Source organism: Tetrao urogallus (assembly GCF_951394365.1).
Source record: "Tetrao urogallus genome assembly, chromosome: 1".
In the NCBI taxonomy this organism is placed as follows: Eukaryota; Metazoa; Chordata; class Aves; order Galliformes; family Phasianidae; genus Tetrao; species Tetrao urogallus.
The window spans coordinates 171,669,987-171,686,937 of record NC_136813.1 but is presented as its reverse complement, the minus strand read 5'-3'; the positions used below and the strand labels follow the sequence as shown (position 1 = coordinate 171,686,937).

The window sequence follows — 16,951 nt, the reverse complement described above, 5'->3', positions numbered from 1 at the left end:
AAAGCAATATTGATGATGTTGTGATGAGGGTCACTTGCAGGCCAAATGACCAAGAAAGTTAAGTCATCCATGAAGAAATAGTAGAAGTCTCCCAATGGGAGGCCTTGATCGACAAGGTCCCATGGCATTGTGCAGGCAATCAAGAAAGTTTCTAGATTATTGGTGACACTTTCTCATTGTGAATGCAAAAGGATCAGTGGGGATTAGTACTCAATGACTAGCTGCTCACAGAGGAGATGGAGGTAAATGTGACCACAGGTAGCAGCTGGGCTGCAGAAATCACCAGTTGACAGAGTTCTGGAATAGGAGGAAGGCTGAAAAGGTGCACTGTAAACTTATTTGGTAAAAGGATAGCTATGCTGAGACTCCAGAGAAGCTGCAGTGTATGGAAACAGAGAGCCCAGGAATTGGCAGTTGTCTAATGAAAACATATTGAGTTCAGGAACAAACCATCTTGTACCAAATGGTTGAGAATTACAAGCATCACTTCAGTCTGTGAAGGCCTAGAGGACTTTGCAGCACAACCTTTTGCAATTCATTTTCATGTAAAGTATTAGTTTATGTGGATACCAAGAGGAAGTCATATCTGTCCTTTCTGAGTGACGTCTTTCATTAAATGACTGATTATGTGAGTCAGAAAAAGATGATAATACACATTTGCTTTACTTGGATGGAGCTGTTGACACAGTCCACCAACCACACTCATATTTTTATATTGAGGAAGTATGTCTTGGGAAGCTGATTATTAAATGGCTTGATAATTAACTAGGTCGCTATGCTGACAGAGTGACAGTCAGTGGTTTGAAAGCCCAGATGGTAGCTGGAAGCTCAGTACTCCTCTGTTCAGTATTATTCAGTATTTTCAGCTTGTTCAGCTTGGATGATAGAGAAAATTGCTTTACTTTGGAGAATCCTAGTGTACTGATTAGTCCTTATTGTGAAGAATGATAGGAAAATGAAAAGAAAGAAAAAAAGATTAATGCAGTCCAAACTTTGCGAAATGAATAGATAGTTGGTGAAAATGTGACTGTGATCATCTTAGCAGTTTTTCAACTTCTCTGCTAAGAAATCTGATGGAAGAAGAGGACTCAGCTAAGTTTCACAGAGTATTGTGAAACCCAGGCTATTTGGACAAAGTTGCAGATTGCAGTTTCCCATCAGGGAAAAACAATCCACCGATTGTCTTAAATCATTTTTGTTAAACAAACTGTTAGCTGTACACTTTAATACAAATGCAGGCTTTCAGCCGTACAGAAAAATCTTGCCTATTTGAAGTAAGAACTTTTTTTTTTTCTGTGGCTGAGCATTTTTTTTCCTTATGATGCATTTTGAAAACAACATCATGCATTGTCTTTTGAAAATCTGTGATTAATTGGTGCACTAATTGTAAATTGTTGGCCTGAATTTTAAGTTTTCGATCTACTTCAGTCAGGCACATATCATTATGTAGGAAAAAAGTTTGACGTGGTATTCAAGGTGCTTTTACTTATTTAATGGGATGCTCATTAACCGTTATTCCCCTAATTGCATCTCTTCCTTTTGTTTTCAACATTTCAATGAAAAAATATGCAGTGATTGATAAGGGAAGAAAACATTCTGCATGATACTTTCGGAGAGTGAGGAAAGTAATGAAAGGATAGAGGACTTCCTTCTGCAGCAAGTCTTTTTATTTATTTATTTATTTAATTAAAATCAGCACAATATAACCAAATTATGATATTTGCCAGGTCTACTGAGATAACACAAGATCTGGGTACCTTTAGAAAAATACAGAATCCTGTAAACCCATTTTGTATTCTAGGACATGAAGGACTAACAAGCTTTGCATGCTAATTTGGGAATTGTCTTGGTTATGGTAATCTCTGAACAGATAGTAGGAGAGGAGGAGGGTGGAAGGCTTTCTCTCCAGAGGATGGGGACATGAGTCATAGCTCTTTTAAGCCCATCATTACCTCCTCACCATGGCTGTGGGAGGGTATTCCCTAGCCAAGAAACTGAAAGCAACTTTTATAGAAGGAGACACCAGATATCTATTTCAGTGAGGTCTGGGGGAAGGTGAGAGGGTGGAATAAGAACACCCATTTCTTTGATCACCTTCTTACTCACCGGAGATTAATGGTGCAGATAGGATCTCCACAGCACTTATGGTTGGCATGTAGATAACTGCATAAGTGATTATAATGACACCCTGGAAACTTTTCTGTATTTTCATTGATTACCTTAGGATTAAAAAATGCTTTATTTGGATGGTAAAATAGATACAATAGATAACTCTGAAGCTTTTTCATTTAACTGTGGGACATAATATTTAGCTGATTAGATCTGCAGATAGTAAGAACCTACCATTATTCTGCATTTTTCCCTCTCAGGACAGCACACTTTCCTCCCTTTTTCAACCTGTTGAACAGAGGTGGTTAAATATTGTAATCTTGACCACTAACTTGGGTTTTATTTTTTACGTGATCAGTTGCAGTTAATGACCTTAATGATTTTTTCCAACACTAATGATCATCCCAGATGCCAAGAGAACAAAAGGCTGAAAGTTCCGTTGCTTGTAGTAACACTTTTGAGCTGTGCTAACATTTTTCTCCTGTAGTCTGTCAGTGATCCACTGTTCTGAATCCTAATGCATTTCTGATCATCATAATATAGCTTTGGTATTTGTTAATAATGGGCTAATTATTGGGCTAAAACCACTGTTCTTCAGCAGCTGGTGGGCTGAGTCAGCAGCAGGCCATGACACTCGATTGAGAATGCAAAGTTCTGTAGTCAGTATCCAAAAACTGATGGTAGGTAGTGTTTTTAGGAAGCAGTATCGATAATTTAGAAGGAGTTTTGGGATGAGGTTTCCTTCTGATCCATTCCTCAGAGTTTAAGTGTGATTTGTATCTGTTTCTACCTGTGTAGGAGGAAGTGTTGTGTCTTTATTCAACATATTCATGAATGACCGCGAAAAGGCAGTATAAGGGAAATCGACAAGTTTACAGATGATACTAAACTGTTTTGGTTCTCTAATTTTATTCTATTTGCAAGAAACTCCAGAAGCATTTCACAAAACTGCATGGACAAAAGCCTGACAGATAAGCCCCAGTGTAGCTAAACAGGAAAAAGAAGCTATCATAGAATCATAGAGTGGTTTGGGCTGGAAGGGAATTTTAAGGATCATGTAGATCAACCTCCATGTCATGTCAGGAGCAATTCTCCGTAAATCACATTGCTCAAGGCTCCACCCAACCTGACTATGAATATTCCTCATAGGTGGGGAACTAGCATAGGATGCTGAACTGAGAATGAACAGGTCTTTGTGCAAAAATAGCTAAAAAGCCAAAAAAAATGCTGCTTGTGACTATGAAGAGTGTTGAGAGTGAGACAAGTTTCTTTACTTGATTCTGTAGAGTGAGTCAGAAGAGCATCAGAATAAAGGCATTTATGGACAAGCTTGTGACAGGGTGTCAGAACTGATATGCAATGAAAAACAATTTAAATAGTAAATAAAATAAGATTCTGTGTTTTTTGGTTTTTTAGATTTTTTTAATGTCAAACATTCCTTTTTTAAATTTTATTTATATTGAGTCTTTCCCTTTCAGAGCCTTGTGATGGTAATTTGCAGGTAATATAATAATTCCAAAGCTACACAAAGACTCTCTAGTACTTAGAGAGAACTGTTATCATGAAAATGCAATCCAGGTAATACCAGCTAAAGATATAAAATTGCCTAAAGACCTGCTCTCTGATTTTCCTTTCCTTTATCTCTAAATAAATACTGAAAATATTTGTGTCTAGGCCAGTATGGATTTTTCACTAAAATCCCACGTTATGTGATTAACAGTATTTGTGCTTAAGCCTCAGTGATCCAAATAATACTTCAGCTTTTATCATTATAGTAAACTGGGAGAAAAACTGGTGGCAAACTCAGTACTGAGACCACGTGATTTGCTATATGAGGCTTAAATATGAGAGCTTAGCAGACTTTCTTCAAATGATACAATCCATATCCCTGAGGGCAAAGATTATTTGTGTGCACTATTGTATTTTATTGATTTATTTACAAACTGTATATCAAGATGTGTTGGAGAAAGAGATCTTTCAAGTCCTGGAATTGCAGTTAGCAGAATACTGATTTTAATGTCAATGTAATGATTTAAAATAAAATGGAAAAAAAAAACAGTTTCATTTTGGCACTCTATACAGAGTACTGATGGCAGTGCATAGAGGAGAAGAGTAAAGCATGTAAATTAGTCTTAAAATACTTTAAAAACTATTTGCTTTACATACTGTGATTGGCTTAAACACTGTGTATGCTCTTCTGTGCCTGTCTGCAGTTTCATTGAAGGTTCTTCTAGGGTTCTGGGTGTTGGTAATCCCTGAATAATCTAACATCTCACAGTAAGAGTCCACTTTTCAGCCTGTGCTGAAACTCTCAGAACGGATTCACTCTTCACATTAGCTCTGCTTATGTTTTCAAAGCTTGAATGATATGGAAATGCCATATCAAAGTCTCCGCTTTGTTTATTGTGCAAACTGCCAAATTTTACATTTAATGGCTGATTAAAAAGAAAAAGAAAGCGCAAGATTTTAAAATTGAGTAAATTTTAAGTTTGAAAAAAAAAAAACAAATAATATTTTTAAATTCTATTGTATTAATGCTTATAATCTTAATGTTTTGTTCTGGGCTTAGTATTTTTATGAAAACCATTTTTAAAAATCAATTTATAATCATTATAATTAATAAGCATGATCAGTATAAATGATATCTTCTGCCTCCTTAATCAATCATACATACAAAAATTGACTTTGAAGTGACATAAACAAGTCACAAAATTTATTTTGCTTTATTTTTCCAGCTGAAACCACTGCATTTGGCTGTTAACTGGCCACACTTGTTATCCACATTACTAATTGTTAATGACATTGACTGCAGTGAAGTGTGCAACTTGCTTGTTCCATTCACCTGTACCCCTTCCAGCTTAACTTCGTTATTTTCTTTTACTGTGAAACTGTTGTTTCCCCTCACCACCTCAAAAAATTGAGAAAAGTGATAGCACTCAGGAATTTATATTAAATCCAATTGAAAGATGTTTGAACTTTCTGAGGGCACTGTACTGCAGGAAAAGTGAGTGACCAGGTTGGCCTGGATCAATAGTCTGGCAGGGAATCTTGTGGAGAACTTACAAGCAAAATTTCTGAGGAAAGGGCATGAGGTCTGATGGTGGAATGTGGGGAGTTGTTAGGGTACTTTGTAGGAGTTAGACTTGTAAGCTTTTCCCAGTATTCTTGCTGCAGACAGAGAGAAAGCAGAAAAGCTTTCAATGGCAGCTGAGTCTTTTGATTCTGAATTGGCTGAAAATGAGTACACTAGTATTCCACAAGAGAGAAAATGTCTCAAGTAGGTGTTATTTTCCCTTTATTTTAACAGTTAACAGATTATATCTCTCCACCATTCTTCACTGAATGTTTCACATCGATGTTGTGTATCTCTGAGTTTGTCACATCTAGAAATTTGCTGTTTGTGGGTGCTGAGAAAGGATCAAGCTGTGAAGAGAAGAGACGAAGATCAGGGAACAGATTTGTTTAAGTTTTTCTTTTGCAGAGCTCTGTGGGAAATCCACAGGACTTCCCCAATGCACAGGCAGGATCAGCCACCAGCCATTTGTGTGACATATTGTAGAGATGATGCAGGGTGCAGAGAACACGTGAGTTTTTGAATACCACTTTAGCAATCTTTCTCATTAATCCACCATATTACATATGAACAAACAAGATAAAAGATTTTAAAACAAGCTAAACAGCATAGCCTTGTCTGAAATGGAGGGTTGGCAACATTTTCTGGCCCGTCATAGCTGTCTTTCTCCCTGTGAAACAGGAGGCTGCAGGGTTGTGGAAAGGTCCAGCAGGAACCATTGAGAAAGCTTCACACATCCTGCCCTTTAATCCAGTCAGGATTTTTTCTCTCTATAGGAAGTGCAAAGAATTACTTCTGTCATGATTTTGTTCTATACAAGTTAATTGCTGTTAAATTCATTTGCTTTTGTGGGGTGGAGCTGGGCACTGCATTTTCTGCCTCACTTCCAAGTTGTTGATCCTTTTTCTGCATATTTAGCTTCTGATCTTGTTTCAGGAACCTGGTAAACTTCAGGAATCTCTACAGGTTTTTGTGTTCAGTGCACAGCAGCACCTTAATGTGGCAGAGCATTACAGGGATAGAATTCATTCCTAGCCTGTTCCTGTAAAGCCTCTTGGCACACATAATGATAAGGATGTGAGCAAACCCTGCAGGCCTCTGGGGCGACAGGACTGTCTAAAGAAAAACTCCTTCTTTTAGAGATAAAAACACCAAGGAGAGCAGTCTGAAAAACGCAAGTATTTACATGCAAGTATTTACACAACTGCTGCTTGCTTATGTGATTGACAACAGAAGTTCAGCACCAGGACTCTCCTGGCCTTCCCTTACTCTTCCAGCCATGCTGTTGGATGCCATTAGTTACTTACAGAAATCAATTCTTTTTTCATCACGTCATGTCCTCTGTTCCACTTGGTTCGTGTTGATGGTTGCAGCCTGCGCTGGCTCGCAGCAGCGGTAGGGAGACTGCAGGCTGCCTCCTGGAGGCTGCCACAAATCACCCATCAGCTCAGCGAGGCCCCGTGCCACCACGTGCAGCCAAATGATGCTCTCAACAGAAAAAATGATCGTTGCAGACCTCACAGAGCAGAGCTGAGGGCTTTGGGCTCTGCGTTGCAGAAATACGAGCAAGTCCTACGATATCTGTACTGTCAGTTTAGTCAATAAATGTAGATAAATTTGTATCGCTGTGTGCATGTAAATGCAATTTCATGTTGATGTTACTGCAGATTAGAAAGCTGTAGGAAGCTAACTGATCATTGATGAAATAGTCACTTGGAGCAGCTACACGTTGGTTTGAATACTTAGGAACACACAGAACAAGTAACTCCCAGCAGGTCAGCGCTCATCTGCACTCAGATGGTTCTCTCCTGGGTAAAGGGGATCTGTCTTTCCTCACGGGAAGGGTAAGGCAAAGGAATGTGATGGGATTTAGTGTAGCACCTCCTGGCAGTGTTGTTACCTCTTTTGCTTTGTGTTATTTGCACAATTTTCTAGCGTACAACTCTTTCATCAAAATACACAGGCATGTTAAAGCCTTTTAAGTAACACACACACACAATTTAAGTAGAAATCTCAAAGTACGTCATCTCTTCCAACCTGTTAAGATACATCAACATTAATTCATTCGGATGTGTTTTTGTTTTGTGCTTGGCAGGCACACCAGTTTGGGTGAGATATGCTGAATTGATCAGAATAGTGATTTGTAACACTAAAGAATTTTCAGTCTTCCTTAAATAAGCAAATAGTAATTTGAGGAGCGTAGACCCCACGCATATTCTAGAGACGCAGCACAGCCTGGGGGTGAGCCTGACTGCTGGATCTGACTTATTCTCTGGCAGAAGCTGCTTGCAGCCCAACTGCTCCAAACTTCCTTTCCCAGAGGTTCACAACTTGGCTTGAGTTAGGCTGATTTTCTCAGATGGGATGCTGCTGAATTTCAGATCCCTGCTTGAAAACAAGATGGTGCTAGAGGTCTTTGACAAGATGGTCACTATTTTCCTTATTGAGGATATAGTGAGGATAGAACTGAAATCTTTCCTGGTCTCCTTTTCAGAAGCAACAGAGTCATTTTGGTTGAAGTTATTAAAGAAGAAATTCAGAGTGGAAAACATCAGTCTGTCACTTAGAAGTTGACACTGTTATAAGCAAGTGAAAATATCCTCTAATAAGAATTGTTGGGGAACTTGAGGAATGTTACCACCCCATCTCTGACAATAAAAAAGTTTGTAATAGAAATGTTTGCCCTTTTCAGAGTGAGAAAGTAGGAGAAAAATAAAAAGGTGACTTCAAGCATTAAGGAATAAAAATATTTTCAAGTGAATAGCTTGATGTCTGACTGGCAGGTTTATTTTAGAAAGCTATTTTTATATAACACCATTGGGAAAAATAAGCCAGATGATGAGCTATCACTTTATTTTTTAATAAAAAGTAGCTTATTATCCATGCAAGCATTGTCACTTATAACTACAAAATTGTCTGAGGAAACTTTTAAGATCCCAAAAATCTTTGCAAAGAGGAAAGGTGCAAATGACACAGCTATCTTATTCATACTACTGCTCAATTAGGAATTTTTCTATTGAATTAAATAGTCCTCCAAATGTGACTCAGTTTCTGCCTTTAAGTTTAAGTGGCTAGATACATGGCAATATGGGAAAATGTTAGTTTGCCCAGTTAGGAACTGAAACATATTTTACACTGGAAAGAAGTCTCTGAGGTCTGTAGACACTGCTGTAGTGAGGTTCCCTAATGCTAGGATAGTGATTAGTTGGTTAAGTGAAGTAGAAGGAACATGACAAGTATCTCTGTTGTAAATGCAGTTGATAGCTAGTGAATAATTACTACCATTGTAGAAAGCTGAAGTGTTCTTATTAAATGGAGTTTACACGTAGCTCTTCTGAAATAGTCTAAGACTGTAATTTCTTTTGCACTTTTGGCATCCCTGCCATCCTGAGTCTTCAGCATTATAGCTGATCAATCTGTGCAATGGATAATTCCATTCAAACTAGTTATGACAAGTAGCTTAGAAAGCAGGTCATTCTAATATGATTGCCATACAAAATGGCCAGAAGTCAGTTGAATTACTTTTTTTTCTTTTCAATTTCCATCAGGAAAGGTGAGAAGCATTGATACCACATACATGCAGCTTATTCTTGTTTCTTTAAACTTATACTTGAATTTTAAGGGTTTACTAGCTAGTGACTTTTTAAAGAAAATAATAAAGTTGTGATAATGAGAATTGCTATTCTGCAGCGTTATGTTCATATTCATTTCTATCTAATCATATGCTTTCTAGGTTTTATTCACAGTGTGAGAATTACGAGGGTATTTGTCATAGCTGTGTATTCTACACACGTCTTGGGTTTGGGTTTGATCACAAATGAAGAATTACAGAAATTTTAGGATAAAATCAAGTAAAATAATCTTGCCTGGGGTGTGAAAAAATGGTCCTGTTTTTCTCATTGTCACTTCATTCTTATTTGATTCTTTGTATAAGTAAGGCAGTGTTCTTCAGTTTTTCACCTTTCCAGCTTAACCATTCCTTGCAAAATGCCATTACACACATAAACAAACAAAACATTACTCAAAAGTATAAACATTTCAGGAAGGCTGAATTTTAAAAACAAGTAAGGGTCTTGTGAGATGCCAGATTGCTCAGATGACAGATTGCACTTCTTTGCTTCCATCTTAGCAGTGGAAAACATTTTATTCTATTGCTAAATGGATCCAGATAATCATTCTACATAATGCTGCAAGGAACCTTTAGGTGATAGTGTATTTTTGATTACTTAAATGTAATCAAATTTCTAATTTAATTTTTGAAAGAAAGTACTTAATTTTCAACAAGGCCTTGGTTCTGAGATCTACTGAATTTAGCAGAGGAGAGTTGCAAAAAAAATGGCGTTATGTATTTGGCCTGGTGCATTAAATAGTGGTCTTATTTTAAAAAGCTTAGTTTAATGGAATGAATCATTTAGGAAATTCATTGTGAGTTCGCTAGGTGAAGTTCTTATTTAATTAGTGAACCAGTTTTTGCCAGTTTCCTTCACTAATCAATTTAAGATTGTTTTTCAGAGAAGAGCAAGTGATATCCTTAGATCTTAGATGCATGCTAAATGTGCTGGGATGTATCAGCACTGACATGGTGACTGCAAATAGCCCTAGAAGGAGAGAGCCCCTGCTAGAAATCTGACTTTGTCTATGGTAGGCACGTGTTCAGTAAGAGGGCAAGTTGTGCCTTGCATTTTGCAGATGCTTCTGCCTCTCAGCCAGCTCAGCTGTGCAGACCAATCCATCGAGGTGAAGCCACACTTCACCAACACCTGGCAATTAAACTGGTGAAAAATGATTTGGAAAGCTCTTTTCTGTTGTGACCAGTGATTCTGTTGTGGGGAAGAGATGTGTCTTTCTGCTTTATGTTCCTGACTTATGCCAGAGATTCAGTCATGACTATTTCCTCCATCTAATAAAATTGACAAAAACTGGCTATGCCTTGATCTGGGCAGTTGCCCAATATTATAGAGTTCTGTGAATTAAATAATATACTTAGAAGGTATAGCTGCAGTTTTCTTTCCCTACACCTGATTCCAGAGGATTTCATGGCAACAAAGAGTGATTTTCCTTCCAAATTTTCTAAGCTGTTCTGTCAGTCCAATTTTCTGCTTCATGAAGAAATGTTGTCAACTGCTGTTTTCACAAGGAAAGCTCCTTCTGCTCAGCTTACGTATATAAAAGTCAAGGGAATACTAACTGCCCTTCAGAGTCCAGGACTGCTGTGGATAGCGGGTGGCTGTTACATTTTCTTCATCTTCGTAAGACTCAAAGCCATATATTTGCTTAGTGTTTCACTGATTTTAAGACACAAAATATGCAAATAATTTCTGTTTTGTTTTTAACTACATTACTCACTACAAAGTGCATGTTTCTTACAGTTAATGTCATTTATTTTTCTTCCACATCTAAGCTGGATAATGCAGATGAGCAAGCAGCCCAGATCAGACGTGAACTAGATGGACGTCTGCAACTGGCCGAACAAATGGCAAGGGTAAGCATCTGCTTTTGTACACCAGAAACATACCTTCAGAGAGTGAGTGAGATGGTGATGTGAGTGTGGGCTGATACATAGTTTGTGTTTCCAGTTTCTCATTCTGAAGTTGACCAGAATGCCTGGCAGATGCATTTCTTTCTTCTGTGGAGAATGTATGTCAGTAGGGGTAGGGAGGAAGTAAAAGTTGTTTTCAAAGGTTGTATTCTGTGTAATCCTTCCATTCCTTCATCAGCAAGGCCAGGGTGAAAGAAAGGGTATATTATCTGCACTTTTGGGAGTATGTATTTTGTAACTGAACTAGATTATATTTTATATACAAAATGCATTGTGCAACCCTGAGGGTATAAACATGTTTATGTCTTACTACATGCTGTATGTAATATAATTTTAAGCATATAAATTATAGTTTACATTTCCAGTGGAAGTCAAAGTTTGGAATGCACTGGAAGTAGCAAAACTATGCGTGAAGCTTGTAGGTCAAATTAGTGATAATAGGGTAATTTATAAATTATTGTAAGTTTTAGAAAGCCAAAATTGTTTTTTTCTGTCATATGGCTTGTATTTTGTTTCCATGAGCAAGATTATGCCCTTCTATCTTAAATACCACAGGTAGGATTGTTACTGTCCCTGGCCATATCCTATTAGAGGCTTTTTCAAAGAAAGACTACCAATTTCAGTTCTCTTCAGTCTTCTGTGAAGCCTTGGATTATAATCAAAGATGTCTGCTAATGCTGTGTTTGTTCTGTGTCCTTTTTGCCTGTAGCTCCAACAGTAAAAAAATATTGTGTGTTGTCGCATGTATGTGCAGAAAACAGTATATCGTATTTACACAGTACAATTTTAAAGCCTTCACAGAATCACAGAATCAAAGAATGGCCCAGGCTGGAAGGGATATCAAAGATCTCCAACACCCCTGCCACAGGCAGGGCCACCAACCTCCCCATTTAATACTAGACCAGACTGCCCAGGACCCCATCCAACCTGGCCTTGAACACCTCCAGGGATGGGGCATCCACAACCTCTCTGGGCAGCCTGTTCCAGCGCCTCACCACTCTCTCTGTAAAGAACTTCCCCCTGACATCCAACCTAAATCTTCCTTCCCTCAACTTCAAACCATTTCCCCTTGTCCTGCTATTATCCACTCTTGACTCCCCTGCTGTTTGTAGGCTCCCTTTAGGTACTAAAATGCTGCAATGAGGTCACCCCACAGCCTTCTTTTCTCCAGGCTGAACAAGCCCAGCTCCCTCAGCCTGTCCTCATAGGGGGAAGGTGCTCCAGTCTCCTGATCATCTTTGTGGCCCTCCTCTGGACCCTCTCCAACATCTTCCTGTCTTTCTTGTACTGGGGACTCCAGACCTGGACACAGTACTCCAGATGGGGCCTCACAAGAGCAGAGTAGAGGGGGACAGTCACCTCCCTGTCCCTGCTGGCCACCCCTCTTCTGATGGAGCCCAGGACACCATTTGCTTTCCGAGCTAACGTTTGCTTGTTTATTTCAAATGAAAAATAAATGGTTATTTAGGTCAATAAATTTCATAAATAAGAATCTGGAGACATAAACTTCCTTTGAAATTAAAAAGCATAAAAGTATTGAAATAATTTTAATACAGATGAAAATTATGAGCATGATTTAAGCCATATACATTTTCATATCCTACCTAATGTACGTACACAGACTGCATACCAGTGGCTTTCAATCAGTGGTTTTCTTTATGGAAAGATTTTGTTTTGAAAATTCTCATGGTTTCTACAATGCCAATTGCACAATTTTGCACAGAATAAGGAACTCCATTCTTACATGGTATCCAAGTCAGAATTATCACATATCTTTTTAAAAATTACTTAAACTGTATGTATGTGTGTGTATATATATATATATATATATATAAAAAAATTATTTTTTGCAGGAGACTCAGAGTTGGTTGTAGCTGCTTGATCCTAAATCTAGCAGCTGTAAGAATTAATAAGATCACCTAAACCTAAGCAGTCAAATGCTGCAAAACAGCTATGACCTTTCTCAAAAATGAGGCAAAAAAATAATAATAATAATAAACAACTGATACTTGATTATGTATTCTAGCGTTTCTATTGGTGAAAAAATGGTTTTCAGTGATTACCTGCTTGGAAGAGAATTATTATACTGCAGTTTCAGAAGAGCAGCACAGCTAAAGGAAAATTTCTGCATGCAGTTTTCTCTTTTATTAAGGTCTTGTTCATGGTTCCTGTACAAGATTACTTACTGATTTTAAGATATAAGTTGTTAATTATATGCTATAAGTTTATTTTAGCAGAAAAGATCATTCAGCCTACCTAAAAGATGTGAAAACCTCAGAAACAGCATTGATCCTCAGTAGCATAAAATCAACAGGGAATCTATGCATCAATTTGTCTGGCTGTTTCTTCACATGATTAAATTTAAATTACTTGAAATCAAAGTATGTATGATGCAATGGGATTTTCTACCTTTTGTAACTAGTGGAATTCTTTTCTAAGACAAACTTTTACGTGATTCTATGCAGAGGTTATCCAGTGTCTTTTCTGCCTGAGAACTGCATGCTGAAAATCCATGTTAGCGCTCTGTCCAAATACAGACAGACCAATAACGTTCTTGTGTCCATTGCCTCCCCAAGGTCTTTATTTCAGGATATATTTCTCATACATTCCAACAAAGGACCAGAGAGAGAGAGACAGATAACAACCAAAAATCACATGCTATTCTTCTTTGGTCTCTAAATTAGTATAAATATTATGTGCTATAGCCATTTGTTACAATTTCACTCTCTTCAAAAAGAAAATTAAAGGTGTGGGGTGATTCATAGCTATCAGTGTCTTTATGGAGGATTCTCACCTGTGTTTTGTGAGAGACAGAAGTAGCTACAAGAATTCAAGTTCTACAGAAATAAAGACATCGGTGTATATTCTGGTGGTGCTGCCTGTCTTCAGTTATTGCAGCTTTAAATTACAAAAGATCATAGTCATAAAAAAATCTGCAGGAAGATGTGCTGTAAGAAGCTTCCTGAACTTTTACACTGGAGTGGAGAAATAATCTTAAAAAGAGAAAAGATCTTTTAACAAGTTAAGTCTTGTCCTTCTCTGTTGGCATTGTGTTATTTGAATGATCCTCACAGGATAAGATACAGTTTGATTTTGGTTTTAGGTGTTTTTTTTGTTTGTTTGTTTGTTTGTTTTTTGAGAGGGCCACATATAAACAGGAGAGGGTATGTCTGTTTACAAGGGTGGATAGTGATAAGACAAGGGGAAATGGTCTTAAACTGAGACAGGGGAGGTTTAGGTTAGACACTAAGGGCAAGTTTTTCACACAGAGGTTGGTGACACTGGAACAGGTTGCCCAAGGAGGCTGTGGATGCCCCATCCCTGCAGGCATTCAAGGCCAGGCTGGATGTGGCTCTGGGCAGCCTGGTCTGGTAGTTGGTGACTCTGCACACAGTAGGGGGTTGAAACTAAATAATCATTGTGGTCCTTTTCAATCCAGGCCATTCTATGATTCCATGATTCTGTGACTAGAATATGCTGAACCTTACCTTAATTTGTTATGCTCTAACTACGAACTACTCTTTTATCTTTTTTTTTTTCCATTTCAATTTTTAAAATACTGACTCTGTTATGTGATAATGAACCAGACTGGGAGATTTGCTGCAGGAGCTTTGGGTCACAGTTTGCTTGCCTGATCTTTGTTACTGAAACAAAATCTACTGTAAAAGTTTTAACGTAAAATGCTTTAAGACATTTCTCCTAACAGCTAATGGTAAAAGTGGGTTTTAAGAGCAAGGTGCTTACCTTGACAGGCAACAACTGGGGAGTGATGTTTGTTTCTCATTTATATATAAAGCTTATGTTTTAGAATAATATACATGCTTGGGCTCCCACATGCAACCTGGATTTAAGGCTAAAGGATTCTGGAGGGCAAGAGGTTTCTTTTTTACAAATGTCCCATTCTATTTTTGATGTGTTTTGTCTACTGTGTTTGAGGAATATGATGGAAATCTCAATTCAAGTTACATTTCTTCTTGTCAAATTTACTGTGTGTATTAGACATGACTCGCCTTCCCATTACTGTTTTAAAATGATAGAAGTAGTTAAGAATTCAGACGTTTATTTTTATTCAATATCTAAAAATGAGAACAAATTAGTAAATGAGTATGATCTGGAGTGTGGCATGATTTTTTTCCTCTGTAATGTTTAAAATATATCTTCCAAGGAAAGAAAATTCCCCAAGTTCATAACAAGAGAAATGGAGAACATGTACATAGAAGAGTTACGGTCTTCAGTGAATTTGCTGATGGCAAATTTGGAAAGTCTTCCAGTGTCTAAAGGTGGGCCAGAATTTAAACTGCAGAAGTTAAAGCGATCACAAAATTCTGCATTCTTGGACATTGGAGATGAAAATGAAGTTCAGCTCTCAAAGTCTGATGTGGTCCTCTCCTTCACATTAGAGGTAATCAGATATTTCACAGAACATGTGTTGGCAGTTTAAATTACTGGAATATCTAGAATGCCTGTTTTCTTGGTATTTTTTATTGCTAATTCTTGCTAAACATTTTACACTAAAGTGCTAGATTATGAATTGTCTCTGATAATAAGAGTTAGAGTGCAAATGCATGATGCACTTTCCTCTTGCAGCAGTAGCTGCATTTGGTTCCATGCAGCAATGTGGGAGGCTGAATCTCTCACATAACTGTATCTTTAGATGAATTCCACTACATTAGGTACCAAATAACAGAACACTTGTTATCACAACCTCATTCACAGAAGTTTACAAACAAGATGTTTTCTTACTGAAAGCATTTACAGAGAAAACCAAAAGCATAATTTCTGTGTGTGTGTGTGTGTTGGTCATAGCAGGCTGATGCTTACGAATTTCTTCGTTTTCTTCGAGAAACTAGCTCATCTTTACTAAGGTTGTGCTGGAAGTGTGCTCTGCAGAAATGCAATCTCAATCCATATAGAGCTGAAGCCACAAATACAGACAGTTACTTAAATGTAATGACGAGAGCATCATTTATCAGGTCCCGTTCTGAACATGTGAACATCAGGAAATGCTGATCTCTGTTTCTTGATAACAATAGAATCAAAATGTTTTCCAGAGTGCATATTGCATATTTGTCTGACAGAAAATGCCACATTTAAGTGTTATGCATTTGAAATGACTTCTGTTTGTTGAAGACAATGGATAATATTAAGGAATAAGTATTTCAATTGTTAAATCATTTAAAGCAAATAAAAAGTAGGTATGTTTTTTAAACGTTGTATTTTTACAAATACCTTTTTTTCATGTAAGGTTTAGAATTCAGATCTAATTTTCATTGCCATGTCCAAAAAGACTGAGGTCTTCATTTAAGTACAGAAGATAAATTACTTATCCTGTTGTTTGCCATTTTGATATTACTGACTAATAATATAGAAGACAAAAGTAAGGTTTTGAAGAGTAGTAACATCTATCCATCATTCCACACGCCATAAATTATTAGTTGGTCAGGCATGTAAAACAGTCTTAGGGCTGAATGCTGTGCAGCTCCATTGCATGATGTGCCTCTCCCAAGTGGAATGCAGAGCCTGGAGTGATGCCATCAACAGCAATAACATGGAAGCACCTAAAAAGTACCTGAAAAAGCTTTTCAATAATATATATGTATTTTAATCTTCAAGCAAGTTTACTTGGTAAGGGTTATAGAAAGAAGAGCTTTCTCTGGACTTTTAGATAGAAGTATTAAGTAAAAGTGATGTGATATTTGTAAAGAAAACACCAAAGGATAGAAACAATCCTAAAATGAAAAACGACAGTAAATGTAATTTCCAATGAACTCATTACCTGTAGCAGTGTGGGTTTGTTTACAGTGCTGCACACCAGAAATGCAGACTGTTGGGTTTGCTGAACTCCAGTTTTTTTTGGCTGTTTCTTCAATACACCGAGGTTCTCAAGGATTAGTGACCTCCAGTTCATTGTGGGCAAGGCAGCAAAGAATTAGTATCATTCCACAGATATTCAATAGGGGAAATTTTTGTTTTAAGCATGTTGTTAACCACGTAAGTCAAGTTTCTTGCCTGCAAAGTATATGCAAATGTCTTATTCTTGGGAAGACAAATCTAACAGGTAATAAGGGTGCAAAGAAAGAGCTGAGCTGATATCCATTTAGGCTGAAACATGGGAGATCTGCTCTCTTTTATGCAAATCAAAATGGGCAAATAACAAAACTTGACTGCATTTCCTTGGAGACAGAAGACATTATTTCTGGGGAAAAAAAAAAAAAAAGGATACATGCATA

General features: G+C 37.5%; 1 protein-coding gene across 7 annotated transcripts in view; it reads left to right on the top strand.

Annotated features, from left to right (window-relative positions):
- Nucleotides 1-16,951, top strand: part of CADPS2 (calcium dependent secretion activator 2) — a gene marked incomplete at both ends in the record, with an annotated part of 304,052 nt that overhangs the window by 109,591 nt on the left and 177,510 nt on the right. For all 7 annotated transcript variants that reach the window (XM_079548166.1, XM_079548165.1, XM_079548162.1 and 4 more), the window contains 2 exons: nucleotides 10,584-10,664; nucleotides 14,887-15,123. In XM_079548166.1, coding sequence (XP_079404292.1) covers nucleotides 10,584-10,664; nucleotides 14,887-15,123 — 318 coding nt within the window. The remainder of the gene's footprint in view (nucleotides 1-10,583; nucleotides 10,665-14,886; nucleotides 15,124-16,951) is intronic.